Below are 14,459 nucleotides of genomic sequence, written 5' to 3'. Positions count from 1 at the left end.
GCTGAGGGACTGGAGTTCTTCTGAGTTTTCATCTCCACTTCCTTTCTCAGTAAAGGTGGATGGCAACAGAAAACGTGGGTAAACTGAGCTAATGTCTTGCTTTGGCACATGTGTGGTGTAGCTCTTTTGCATGATTGAACATTTTGGCCCAGTAAAGAATAAAACTGTAATCCCACCCTCCCCTTTTTTCATTGTGTTTTGCCAAAACAAGCTGTGAAAGAATGTAAAATATATCATTTTGTTGGCACCCGTTCACAAGTGAGTCAGTGAGCTGCTTGCATTTACAACGAAAATTGGATTCTAACCTCCCAAAAATTTATGACAACTGCTCCTTCTTGTGGCTTAAATGTTGACATATAATTAATTTAGGATTTCTTCCTGAGGCTTCCTGTCCAGGTTTGTACCTGCCACAGAAATATCCTTGAAAGTTTATCTAACAGCTGGAGCCGTGAAAAACTTCTACTGAAGCTTTGTAAAGCGGGTGGGCTGTGCCAACAGGAAGGGCCCAAAGAGAGAGGGTGAAGGTGCCAATATGGCTGTCTGCGGAGTTGCCCCAGGTCAGCCGCACGGAATTTGCAGTTTAGGGGAAAGCGTGGGTTCCTTCTGCCTCCGTTCCTTCCAGGCCCCTGTGATGTGCTCCCTCTTTGCTCTGCATACTTCCTTTCATAAAGATGACCAGGCTGGGGCTTCCACACACTGGATGGAGCTAGTCCGGATGCGCAGATCTCTTTCTATATGGACTGTGTACAGAGGGCAGTAATGAGAACTACTGGTAATTGAACACCTATTATATGTCAGGCACTGGTCTAGGAGCTTTATAGGCAGAGCTCATTTTATTTGATCTTTTCAGCGACCTGGAGAGGTTAGAATTGTTATCTTTACTTTGTAGACTAAAAACAAAACCAAACCCTGAGGCTCAGAGAGGTTAAATGGTTTACCTGAGGTCACCCAAACTAGAAAGGGGAAGAAGTGATGGGCGGTCACATGTGCAGCGCTCCTGTTAGGTCTTTTCTCAGGGTAATCCTCTGAGGTGGGCGGTGTCGTCCTTCCCAACCGTCCTTACCTGAGACTGAGGCTCCTTGAATGGACTCGCTTGAGCAGGTGCAGAAAGTTAGACGGTGCCTGAACTTGGACTGCCACCCAGTTGGCTGAACTGCAGGCTGGCGCTTGCTCCCCACGATGGTGAGATGTCGGGAGACATGGGAATGCGTCCCAGCTTCCCTATTACATTTCAGACAGCCTTCCCTATGCCTAGGAGTGAGATGCCCTTGACCTCACCTTGCCGCTTCCTAATAGCCTTGCTTCCGGAGGGTCAGGGCAGCACTGACCACTGACTCAGAGAAAGAGAAGCAGTCAGTGGAAAGAAGATACGCAGTTGCTTTCAATCTATAAGCAGTTCTTCCAGAAACCCAGCCCAGTCCTCATGAAGGGCCCTAGTTTCAGACAGTCTGAAAGTACAGCCCAGGGCCATGGCCAGAAAGCTCATAGGGTGAAGGTCAGGAAGGCCAGATCCCAGTCCCACTTTGGCTACCTCTTACCATGTGACCTTGAGCCAATCCTTTCTCATCCCAACAGCTCTTCAAATGGAGAAACCAGACTGCCTCTGACCTGGTTCCGCTTCTACTAGTGAGGTGACTTTGGGAAGGTTCCTTAACCACTCTGGGCCTCAGTTTTCTTAACTCTAACAGGAGTTAAATAATAGAGTCCAGTTCATTGGGTGATTGTGGAGATTAAATGTGTTAATAATAAGTGCACATCAGTGGTCCTCAACAGGGAATGTGGGGTGGCGTCCCCCTCCCAGAAGGCTTTTGGCAATGTCTGGAGACATTTTTGATTGTCATGACTTGGGGAGGGTGTGTTCTTCTGGCATCTAGTGGGTAGAGGCTAGGGATGCTGCTAAGCCTCCTTTGCAAAGCACAAGATAGCCCCCACCGCAAATAATCATGCATTCCAAAATATCAATAGTGCCAAAGTGGAAAATCACTGCTATAGAGCATTTAGGACTATTCCTGGCATGTAGTAAGCATTTGATAAATGTTTGTTATCAGTGGGTTCCCCTGTCCCCCAATCAACTTAAATATTTATTGAGCACCCACTGTGCGACAGGCATGTGAGAAATAATGCAGTGAGCAAGTTATACACAACCTGTCCCTGTGAAGGCATTCGAGGCTGCAATCAGACATTAACCAAATACTAACACAAATGCATGATGCCAACTAGTTTAAAAGCAGGAGCATGTGGGGGGAAAGGTGGGACGGAGTGCTAAGGGAATGTTTGGCAAGGGGCTTTGAAGAGGAACAATAGTCAGGGATTGCCCATCTGAAGAAGTGGCATTTAAGCCGACATCTAAGGATAAGCAGAAGACAGCCAGGTAAAGAATGATGGGGAAAATACTCCAGGCAGAGGGAACTGCGTGTTTCCAAAGATCTGAAAGGGAACACAGCTATGTGCCTCCTCCTCTAGTAGGAATCCATATTCATAGATTGGCACTGCCACTCAGGAGTTTCACATGCTTTTGCAGGGGTTTGCAACACCCAACAGGGCTGGACCCTAAGGAACTCATCTGCAGGAAAGCCGAGGCCTCGGGTATATCCTGGGTCCCATGGAGACTGCTAGAGGACTTAGGATCCTGCCAAATTGGCTTTGGAAGTGACTCCAAAGGGGCCCCAGCACCAATGTCGTACGTAAGGTGTCCACTTTGTCATGCCCCAGCTCCTTGATCTCTGGTCCATTTCTTCTCCATGGCATTTCCTAGTCCTCAATCCTGGATACCAGGCCTGTTTTGGAAGAGTTAAAGTAGCCCCGGCCTGCCAGGACCTTGGATTTAATAGGGAAACTTCCAGCTAGTTCATGTATCATGAAATTGTGTTTTCTCCTCTTTAATCTTCAAAGTGACCAGCGACAAAAGCACCGTCTAACTTTCCTTCTCAGCGCACCTGCACATCTGAGTTGGAAACATTTGTGATAGCCAGAAGCCTCCTAACAGATGAGAGAATGGGTCCACCTGAGGGGTCCATTGTTACTCTCTTTCAATTACATGTAGAGCCCATCATTCCCAGTGATTACTGAGTTCACTTATATCCCTATGCAGAAGCTGGAGATGGCAGATGCAGACCTACAAGTACAGACTTTGGCATGGAATTTAAATGCAAATTCAAACTAGAGAGCGTGTCTGCTTTTTAGCACAGTGCAAATGTGACTGGCCATAGATTCCCTCAGAAATAACCTCTGCTTTTCTGGCTGTCAAACATAACTTCTGTTCACTGGATCTCCTGTCTTGGGTCCTTCACAATCACATAAGGAACCCTTTTAAAATGTCCAGAGCATGGAGAATTTTCTTCAGTCTATATACTTGTCCCACTGTTCTTCCATCAGTCAAAAGGAACTGCTATCTCCTATCTAAGTCTAATTGTGTCTACTTTCGGCATTCACATGTTTTCAAGGCAGATCGGTCCAATTTGTGGGGCAAAGTGAGTCACTTCTCTAAGGTTAGAGGCTTGTCCCTGAAACTCCTGTTTCACTCTTTTCTGAGTGGCTTTCAGAAATATTGGTTCAGGTACATGGCAGCGGGGGCAAGGAAGGGAGTAAAACTCTGAGGAGCCAGATGACGGGATGGGGACTACACAATACCTCCGTTTTCTGAGTGGAGTTGAAACAGAGGAGTTTTATGAAGCCCTTCTCATACTTTGTCATGAGGACAAGCAGGAGAGAAAAAGCATCTGTGTGCTTGAAACTATGTCTTGCTGACATGCTTTCAGGGGGCCCACCTCGAGAGTTCACGTAAATCTTGAATGCACATCTCCCCCCCCCACCCCCTTTTCAGGTCGCTAGGTATGAATAACCCTGTTCAGATGTCAGAAGTATATATCATAGGAGCACAGCCTCTCTGCAGCCAACTGGCGGGACTTTCTCAAGGACAGAAGAAACTATGCCACTTGTACCAGGACCACATGCAGTACATCGGAGAAGGCGCGAAGACAGGCATCAAAGAATGCCAGTATCAATTCCGACATCGAAGATGGAACTGCAGCACCGTAGATAACACCTCCGTTTTTGGCAGGGTTATGCAGATAGGTAGGAAACCATTTAACATATTTTTAAATATACATATAAACTTTTCTCCTAGAAAAAGTCCTTAGTGTTTACTAACCAGCTTGATAAGGAGGGAATTTTCCAACAGGGGATTTTTGTCGTTGCCACCTGTATTAATTTCTGTCCCTACACTGATTACACTTTGTTTTGGACTTCTTTAACCAAACCAGGAGGGGAACATTAAAGACACCTGCATTTTTCTTAACAGTTAACTTTTCTAAGAAACACTTTATACAATAGAAGCAGTACACTTATTTTGGTTTCTCAAAAGTAGATGAGGAGAGCTGAGTCATTTATATCCTTTTAAACTTCAAAACTCTTTTAACTGTAAGACGTTTCCTAACTTAAGCCAGAATTCAAATGGCCCAAGAAGCAAACTAAAAATTGTCATCTTTCAGAATGCTGGATAGGTTGGAAGTGAATAAGGTTCTAATTTTCCTAATATAGATAATCCCTGAGGCTATAGAGATATATATGTTAAAAGCTTTATTTTTAGTTCCAGAAAGAATTTTAATTAGAAGCGATCCATTTGACATTTGCAATTTAGGCAATTGATATAAAAGCACATACTTCAGATCTCATCCTAGAAACTTTAAAAAAAACAAAACTTTAAATGTATCACTCACAGTCCGATTCTTTATTTTAAATGTGTTGTGGAACTTGTTATTCCATTCAGGCAGGAGATGGCATTAAAAGTAGGCTAAAGGCAAAGAATTTGAAAAATCAGTTTGCCTCTGGTTTGTTTTAATAGCATAGGGTACTATCTGACAGATGTGGTCCCGTGTGTGTTTTCTAGTGTGAATATTTTAGGTCTCTTTACTTTTATGCAAACAAGCCCTTATAATTAATATGACTGCAGTGACTCCTAAAATAAGAAGTAATTTATCAAAGCAATTAACTGTTTATACTGACTGAAGATAAAAAAGTTGGCTTAATATCCGTCACGGATGGATAAAATGCTTTTTTAAAAAACCCTGAAAAGTGTATTCATTGAGAACAAAAAAGAGTTGTCAGTGGATGTTTGAGCCAAGCGGCTTCATAAACTAAAATAATACAGGACTGGAAGCCGTTCCTCTAATTGAATGGGAAAATGGTCTGCAGCCTCAGCCTGCAAAGTTTCATAGGGCTTTGTCCTTCCTGTTAATGATTAAAATGTGCTAATGTATATACTGGGATCGGAATTTAGGAGTTAAGCTTCAGGAACACAGGAGTTTTCCCTGAATATAGGCTGCCTTATGTAGTTAACTGGGGGTGTGGTAGAGATTTAATTCCCCTGCATTTTGATATTGTAAAGGAGGTCAAACCATTTTTAAAGTTGTATCAGGATGGTAAGTTGTCAGCTTCCCCCTCATCCACATTTGCTTTATATGTTCCCCCTAAACTGCCCTCCTCTCAAACTATGGGGCACTTTTTCACAACTATATGAGTTAGCAAAAATCGTATACCTCTGATGGTAACCAGAAAAGAAATCAGCAATTGAACTGTTTTTCTGTGTAGTCACTGGAACACAGCTTTGATTTAAGATCTTCTCATCATCATATGTACCCTGTTTTGGGCCAAAATGTTCAGAATAAGCTATCATTTGCTAAGTGGATTTGAGTTCTGCTGGAGATTTATTTAAAATGTGGTCCAGGATTCAAAGAGTCTGCTTCCTCAGGGAATATACAGAACCCTTGGTATAAAGGCCTATATTTAATTGTCCCTTGCTAGTACACTCTGGTTCTCAGCTGTGTGGTACTAGTCTGGGTTGATGGCAAGTGGGTGGGAGTGGAACATTCTGACAGCCTTTGAGGGAGCCTTCCTAGATACTATCATCAAGTCAGCTGCTGTCCTGGGAGGATGAGAGCACATGTTGCATCTCTCTTGCCATAAGTTCCCCAGGTGCCTGGGGTCTCAAGGAAGAAAGCTGCTGCTGGGTGGCTTGTGGTAGAACACTGACAGCGCCTTCCCTTCTCTATTTATTGAAGAAAGAGTTGGAGAGAAGAAAAACCAGAATAGCTTTATGTGGAAGAGGAACATGGACTCAACGCCAATAGTGGGGAAGTTACTTAGCTTTCACTTTTCTATTTAGGGGTATGTTTGAAGAGAATGAGCTAAGGGAAAACTTACAACACCTTTGAAGCTGAAAGGTGGTGTGTGTGTGTGTGTGTGTGTGTGTGTGTGTGTGTGTGTGTATGTGTGTGTCTACTCCAGAGCACTTAGTACACCAGGGACATGGAGAGCAATTCTTGTCCGTGAGAATCTGACCCTGTGATGGGGCCAGTGTCTGAGAAACTCAGGGCTGCCACTTCCAACCCCCCTTCAACTCATTTTTCTAGGATGCCAATTGCTTTGGAGGCACTGTACACAATTGCCTCATGAAGGGCCCACTCTTCATTTTGGAAACTTTCTCATTTTTCATTATGCTACCCTTTCTTCTAGCTTTTGTCTCTGTCTCTTCTTTGTTTCCATGCTGTGAAAAGATATGTCAGAAAGGCGCCATTTTTAAGGAGTGTGAGGTTCGGAGAGGATGTAGATTTACAAGGAGGGAAACATAACTGAACCAGCAGTATTCCATCCAGGATGACTATACCCACAGGCTATTAGCCAAAGAGCACTTTTCAAACTGACGTTTTCCCTGCAGTGACCAATTAGCTTAGAGACTTCTACCAGGTTTGTATTCTCGGGCAAAAAAGGAAATGCTCATAGACTTACGAAACAAGCAGCATTATTGTGTTTTGTATGAAAGCCCTTTTATGCTCTGTATACTCACAGGACAGTGTCTTATTTTTCTCTATCTCTAGAGGATTGTTTATCTCCTCTTCTTCTAGCTACCTCTTTATTCTACAAGTCTCCCATCCAGGGCCATAGCGTTTTCTGTATTATCAGTGTTAATCCTCAAACAACTCCCTAGAATCTGTCTGCTCTCGTCATTTCTCTCCACTCTCCCCCCCCTCAACCCCCCATGTTCTCTGCCTCTCTAATTTGAGCAAGATAGATGTCACACCCCACAGGAACTTTCTGGATCCTCCTGCCAACCCCAGCACATGTCTCAAGTTATTCATTTTTCAAAATGTGGGAGGGGAGGTCTGTGGTAAATCACAACCATTGCCATTCCTGGAAGGGGGGGTGGGGGTCACAAATGGCTGTGGATTGAAGTGTGGAGCAGAAGTCCCAGAAAAGGATGGTCTGCTGGGTCCTTGAATTGGCATAGCCATCTTCCTGCAGAATGACCCTTCTGGTTGGGGCTGAGTTCTGTTGTCAGCTGTTCTTGTGTCATTCCCCCCCCCCCCAAATAAAGATTGTTAGCCAGCTCTTTAAGTGTAGGAGAAACTGATTCTGCTATAGGGATTTTAGTGCCAGAAGAGGCCTTTTCTCTTAGGCATTAATACCCTTATTTTACAGTTGAGGAAAGTAAGTCCCCTTCATCCCACCACCACCAGGCCCGGTTTCAGCTGGCCTGGTGTTAACCCTTTCTCTCTCATAGTACAACATTTTTATTAAGTGGCTTCTTGTTACATGTAGAAATGTCTTCACATTCAAGCAGAGATTAAGGCTGTGTATGGTGGCCTCCATTTTTCTCATTACAAATAGGGCTGTGATATAACCATTTTACAGGGAGGTAGTCTTTACAAGTTTTAGGTAAGGAGAAAACTGTTTCCCCCCTAGGTTTGTACATTATTTATAAGTTTGGAGAAGGAAGAAGCCTTTTTTTTCTTTTCTTTTCCCTTTAGATTGTGTCGTTTCCCTTCTTGCTATTATTCTAACACTTTGAGGCACAGGCTGTCAGGGAGATGCAGAAGTATCATGAAAGACCAGCAGGCAGGCTGCTTTAAAGGTTGACACTCATCTTCCTGAATGAGAAGTATCAGTCCCCTCAGCTTGGGATTTAAGAAGAGGCAAGGTTCATGTACAACTCTCTAGGAACCTGTATAGAAACGTCCACTGGGAAAGTCAAGAGCTTTATCCTTCATTATGTATATGGGAGGCAGGAGGAGAGGTTACCACTTCAGAAGAGGAGGGGGAAGCCAGGCTAGAACTAGTTTGGCCACAAGTGTGGCTGCTGCAGTGTCTGGGTTCCACTAGGGCCTCAGACTTTCCCAGGCTCTAAACCTAGCAAATTCTATGCCCCCGCCTTATACGTACGCAAAATGAAAATAACTCAAACGTCAAACTAAGTGTAAGGAAGTCTACCCAAATTCTGTGTTTTCCTTCAATGAGGTCTTTCTTGTGCATTTTTGGAAATACGTTTCCAATATTTTCAAAAGAGTTATAGAGAAAATCCATCGAGCACTGCCTGGAGCCCTGCCTCTCTGCTCTGAAATGTCAGAGCAGAGTGATCAGGGATGTGCTACTCCTTTGTCATTTGTTGCTTCTGTGTGTTTTAGGGGGTCTCTCTTGGCTTCCCCTCCAGGTGGGCGCAGGGCCTGGGTTTAAGTTAGGGATGGGGCTCTCTATGTTCTCCATCCTAGAGGGAGGGCTCTGCCTGGGGCAGCAGGACTTGTGTGAACAGACTCGCCCCTCCCCTCCCCCCTCACCGAGCCAGCGGCTGCTGTGTGTCGGGGGCTCTCCCGGTCCCCTCCGCAGCTCTCCCAGGTGACCCACGTCCTCTCCCGCAGGCAGCCGCGAGACGGCCTTCACATACGCGGTGAGTGCCGCGGGGGTGGTCAACGCCATGAGCCGCGCGTGCCGCGAGGGCGAGCTGTCCACCTGTGGCTGCAGCCGCGCGGCGCGCCCTAAGGACCTGCCGCGGGACTGGCTGTGGGGCGGTTGCGGCGACAACATCGACTACGGCTACCGCTTCGCCAAGGAGTTCGTGGACGCGCGTGAGCGGGAGCGCATCCACGCCAAGGGCTCCTACGAGAGTGCTCGCATCCTCATGAACCTGCACAACAATGAGGCTGGCCGCAGGGTGAGTGCCTCCCCTTCCCCTGCGTCGTGCCCCCATCCCCGGCTCTCCTGCCCCCCTCTTTTCGTCCCCCAGCCAAGCCGGGCCTCTTCTGGTTTCTCTATCCCTCCCTCTGCCACCACCTCTCTCCGTAAGTTCTGTCCCTTTGTCTCTCTGTGTCTCTGTCTCCCTCTCTTTCTGCTTTCCCTTCCTTTCTATCTTTTCTGGTCTCTTTTCCTCTCTTCCTCTCTCTCTCCCCCCCCCTTTCCGCCCCCCCGCCCCCCCCGCCCCCACACATAGGCCACAGGCCTTTCTGAAGAGGGGCATGCACCCCACAGAAGCCTCCTGGGTGTGAATCATCCTGCCTTGGCCTCCTCCAGCCAAGGTGCTCCTGCAGTTGCCTAAGAAAGATCTTTCTCGGCCTTTTTAATTAGTCCTCAGTGCAAATGACCAGCCTAGCTCAGAAGTAAAAATATTAATATTTGCCCTCCTCCCTGGAACAAGTTTGCAGTTGGGCTTAAACTTGGGAGAGGGAGTTATTTATCCCAGTAGGTGCCCAGCTGAGAATGCCCTCTCCCTAGCTTCCAGGACTTACCTCCTTTCTTTCTCCTCCTTATGGCTTTAGATAGCAGGCCTGATGGACTGAGGGGTGTTTTGTTTTGTTTTGTTTTGTTTTGTTTTGTTTTGTTTTGTTTTGTTTTGTTTTGTTTTAAGAGCTTTTCTAGGAAAACTACAGCAGTCCTAGTAGTCTGACTATCAGGCCAATTGTGGGTGGCTCTGGAGAGATGAGAGAGACACAAGTGCCCAGAGAGTACCGTCTTGCAGGCAGGCCCTCCTGAGTGTCCCCATTCTACTCAACCCATCCCCTGGTAGGGAATATGAAATGCTAGCTTCTCCACAACAGTTAAAAAGACCCTTTTCCCCCCTGTGGTTAAGCACATGGCACTTTATGGCTGTTCTAAAGTGAAGGGGTGAAAACTTTTCTTAACTTTGGCAGCATTGAAAACCAGGGCCATTATTTTTTCACAGAATCCAAGGTAGGTGCCAGGAACTTTCTGGTCAGAGATTTCACTCTTCTGTATTTTGGGGTGAGGAAAAGGGAAGATAATCGCAAAGTAAAATATCCAGGACTGAAAGGAGCCTTAGTACCGTCTGGTTGCACACCCTCATTTTAAAGATTGGGAAACTGAGGCCTAGAGAACCATTTCATGGCCATGGAAGAACATGAATGGAGTGAGATATAAGCCAGGGGCTTTTAAAAATTAAACTCATGTATCACCGCTTAGGGGTGAAGGGCTCTAGGTTTTGGGATTAGAGAAATCTAGGTTAAAATCCAGTTCTTTCTGTTTCTGAGCCTCAGTCCCCACATTTCCACATCTATTAAATGGCCATGGCATGAACGACCTCTTGGGGTGAGTATGGGGACTAACTGGGATCAGATAGTAGGTTGAACCGTATGAAATTACCCATACGTGACTGTTTCTGACCTACAAATAACAACCTCATATGGTTCAGTCGAAGGTCTTAGTTTAGTGTCAGCAGTAGTAAAGTGCGTGATAAATGATAATTACTAAACATTATGAAGTAAAAGACATAGAGAAGGCAAAGATTATCTAGATAATCCTGGCTAATTTAGCTTCTCAAATCTGATGTTAAACAGTTGCTGGTGTAGGGGAAGGACTGACCCCTGCAGAATTTGGCCAGTGCTGCCCTGAGGTGTCAGATAATTGCTCCAGAGGGAGTGTGGCCTCTCCTTTCTCAGGTGTCCACTGTTGAGCCTGCAGTGTGGGTGGACTCTCTCCCCACTGCGGCCAAGCCGAGGCCATGCTGTGGGCATGTGAGCCCGGCTCTCTCTGGGAACCCAGAAGACCTTGCTCCTGTCCTCATCAGGGACACATCCTTTACTCCCTGTGTGCAGTGTGTCTGTCCAGCACCGCACACCAAACAGGCCTCCAGGACAGAGATGTGGCTGATGCTTCTGGGCCCCATCGTGCCCATATTTGGTGCTTTCCTCCATCTTTGGGGATTTCTTAGATTTCTCTCATGTAGAGAAATCATTGGGGGCTTAGTAACCAAGGAGAGCGGGTCAAGGGATTTCTAAGTGTAGAGAGAGGGGATTTTGGAGGCTTGGAAAAGCACCTCTAATATTATAATTTCATTTAACATTTGCATTTTTTTATATTGAGGGTTTTTTTTTTTTGGTTTTTTTCCCCGTGTGTTTTATAATTCAGGCAGTGAGCTGAGCTTAGATCCTGGCAGATGAGGTTACATAGAAGACAATTTTTCTTCAGAATAATGGGGGTGGGGCAGAGAATTTGGACACTGTGCCAGGAAATCATATTAGAATCTCCTTGAGACATTAGTTTTTTTGTTTTCCTCAACAGGGAGTGAAGGTTAAACAAGTTTGCAAAACCCTCCCTCAGACTAGTTGTTTGCCTGAAACTCTTTATGCCGAGGGAATACACTTTCGCCCCTTTTTAAGAAAGCCCCTTCTGAATCCTGAAGCAAGAAGGTAGCTGTTCTGGGTGGAAGCAGCCTTCTAACTCACTCCAGCCTCCAGGTTCCTGACAGGCCCTCTGTAACCTGCAATACCATGCCAACTCTGTAGGGTAACTGGTGTAGGAACTGTGGGCCATCAGGGCTATAAATAGGTAGCCACCACCTCACGGACCGCTGGGCACAGTACTGTGGGGCCGGACCCTTCAGCGCTGCTCCTGGGAGGCCAGGGTGACTGGGCAAGGGCCCGGGATCAGTGCCCAGATGCCATGCCCTTGTCATCCTGGAGAAAGGCCAGATTTACTGATTGTATCCTGCATGCTAAATACTTTCCATGCAGCCTCTAATTTCACCCTGTAACAGGGTGTGAGGATGGTGCCATCACAATTCCCTTCACAGATGGAAAATGGAGGCTCAGAGAGGTGAAGCCAGCTGCCTGTATTCAGGTGCAGAGTCAGGACAGAACCCATGTCTGCCTGGATCCAGGGTAGGTTCTTTTAACCTAGGCAGTAGGGACAGGGGCTAGGGATTGTTCCGGTAGCAGGAGGCAGAATACCTGAGATCCAGGCCCATTTCTCCCACATTCTAGCTGTGTGACCGGTGCAGACCTCTTATCCTCTCTGTGTCATTGTGCCATCATCTAATCTAGCCCAAGTTATAACTTTAGTGAGATAAAGAGTGTAGAGGCTTTAAAGACAGTGCCTGGCACACAGCAATAATAGTAGTCGTAATAGTGTATAAAGACTTGAACCCTGATCCTACCTGGGCTTGACCCCCTCCCAACCCTACCACTTACCAGCTAGGAGCCTATGGGCATATCTCAGCATGAGGTTGAAGCCTAGTTGCCTGGGTTCAAATCTTGGCACTGCAATTTCCCAGTAGCTGGGTAAGTAACTCACCTCTCTGGGCCTCACTTTCCTTCTCTGTGAAATGAGGATGATAGCAGCATTTCCCTCACAGGCTGGTTGTGGGGACTAATGAAGGTGGTGCAAGTCAACAATTGTGCACAGTCTCTGGGATGAGTGTTCAAGACGTATTAGTTGCAGCTAATGTTTTTTTCCTGCAAAACAGAAGCAACTGGAACGATCTTTTTCCTGTTCCTATTAAAAAACTGTGGTTGTTTATTATGATGATGTGTAATAATGAGGGGCTAAGAACATATTTATTTTGTAGACTTTTGAAAGAAAGCAACGCAGACTTCTGGTAGTGGAGAATGAGGAGGAAACAGCTGTGCCCCTAGTTTAGCCGGTGAACATGGTTCCACGTGGAAAGTGGAGGGGGTCCTGGGTCTGAGCTCCTCCGTGAGTTTGTATACTGACTGTCCCCGTCTCCCCACAGACGGTTTACAACCTGGCTGATGTGGCCTGCAAGTGCCACGGGGTGTCCGGCTCGTGTAGCCTCAAGACATGCTGGCTGCAGCTGGCAGACTTCCGGAAGGTGGGCGATGCCCTGAAGGAGAAGTATGACAGCGCCGCCGCCATGCGGCTCAATGGCCGAGGCAAGCTGGTGCAGGTCAACAGCCGCTTCAATTCTCCCACCACGCAGGATCTGGTCTACATCGATCCAAGCCCTGACTACTGCGTACGCAACGAGAGCACGGGCTCGCTGGGCACGCAAGGCCGCCTGTGCAACAAGACATCTGAGGGCATGGATGGCTGTGAGCTCATGTGCTGCGGCCGCGGCTATGACCAGTTCAAGACCGTGCAGACGGAGCGCTGCCACTGCAAGTTCCACTGGTGCTGCTATGTCAAGTGCAAGAAGTGCACAGAGATTGTGGACCAGTTTGTGTGCAAATAGTGGGTGCCCTGCCGCCCGCCTGTCACCCAGCCCCGTTCCCAGGACCCACTTATTTATAGAAAGTACAGTGATTCTGGTTTTTTTTTTTTTTTTTAGTATTGTTTTATTTTTCCCCAAGAATTGCAACGGAACCATTTTTTTTCTCTTCCCATCTAAGAACTCTGTGGTTTATTATTAATATTATAATTATTATTTGGCAATGATGGGAGGGTGGGAACCAAGAAAAATATTTATTTTGTGGATCTTTGAAAAGGTAAGACAAGACTTCTTTTGATGGTAGAGGGTGAGGGGGAAATAACACGTACCCTAACTTAGTTGTGTGCACATCTAGAAGGTAAAGGAAATACATTTTCTTTTTCTCAACTAGGGGGTCATATGGGACAGGTAGCATCTGGTGGTCCAAATCTATGCACAGTTCAGCCTCTGTGACCAAAAGGAATTGTAAATGCTCTGGTATAAGGTCTTGAGAATCAAACAAACAAAAAAATGAGACACCCCCGACTCCCCCTGCTTTCCCAGGGGCTGCCAACCTGAAACATTTTAAAAATGGTAATTTAAAACGTAAGAGAGAGAATCTCATATCCCTCAAAGAAAAAAAAGGTATATCATGTGTCTCACACTTCTCAAACATTCCATGTGCAGACGATCCTATTCTAATAGCTACTGAAACTTGGGGAGATGCGCAGAAAGCCCTGGAAATTAAAAAAACTTAAAAACTCCTATAATACGACAATGATTTGAAGCTGTTATAGGAATTAGGTTATCAGCTTGGAAAAGCATCCGCGAATGATTCTGGGTTGTTGTAGACTTTTTGTTTGGATAGGGGTGGGGGAGGTTGGCTTGAATATAAAAAGAAAATAGACTGTAATTTTCTTAGGGATACTTGGTTAATAAATGATAATAATGAAAATAAAAAATGAATTCCATTGACAGACTCCCAGCATAAAAAACAAGGTAACTGAGTGCAGTACAGCACTGCACCAGAGTAGAAAACCTCTTCCAGGGGAAGAAGTGAAATCTGCCCTCCCACTTGACCCCAAGCTCTGTCTGATTTCTCCTCGCCACGTGGCAAGGGGGTGAGGCTAGCCATGTTTCCAAAGGCTGCTCCACTGGGTCCCCTTTGATTGCAGGGCAGGAAGTGAACCATTAAGAGCTTCACGTGGAAAACAGTTCACTACTTAGGGATTTTTTTCCTTAAAACTTTTAT

General features: G+C 46.0%; 1 protein-coding gene across 1 annotated transcript; it reads left to right on the top strand.

The window, feature by feature from the left end:
* Positions 1-3,695: 3,695 nt before the first annotated feature.
* On the top strand, positions 3,696-13,739 carry WNT5A (Wnt family member 5A). The gene is made up of 3 exons (XM_074313126.1): positions 3,696-4,074; positions 8,691-8,983; positions 12,794-13,739. The coding sequence occupies exons 1-3, from the start codon at positions 3,792-3,794 to the stop codon at positions 13,250-13,252; spliced, it is 1,035 nt and encodes a 344-aa protein (XP_074169227.1). The 5' UTR covers positions 3,696-3,791; the 3' UTR covers positions 13,253-13,739.
* The last annotated feature ends 720 nt before the right edge of the window (positions 13,740-14,459 follow it).

This window comes from Rhinolophus sinicus, linkage group LG10 (genome assembly GCF_036562045.2).
Source record: "Rhinolophus sinicus isolate RSC01 linkage group LG10, ASM3656204v1, whole genome shotgun sequence".
Taxonomy (NCBI): Eukaryota; Metazoa; Chordata; class Mammalia; order Chiroptera; family Rhinolophidae; genus Rhinolophus; species Rhinolophus sinicus.
The sequence above is the reverse complement of the archived record's forward strand: the minus strand, read 5'-3'. Positions and strand labels throughout refer to the sequence as shown.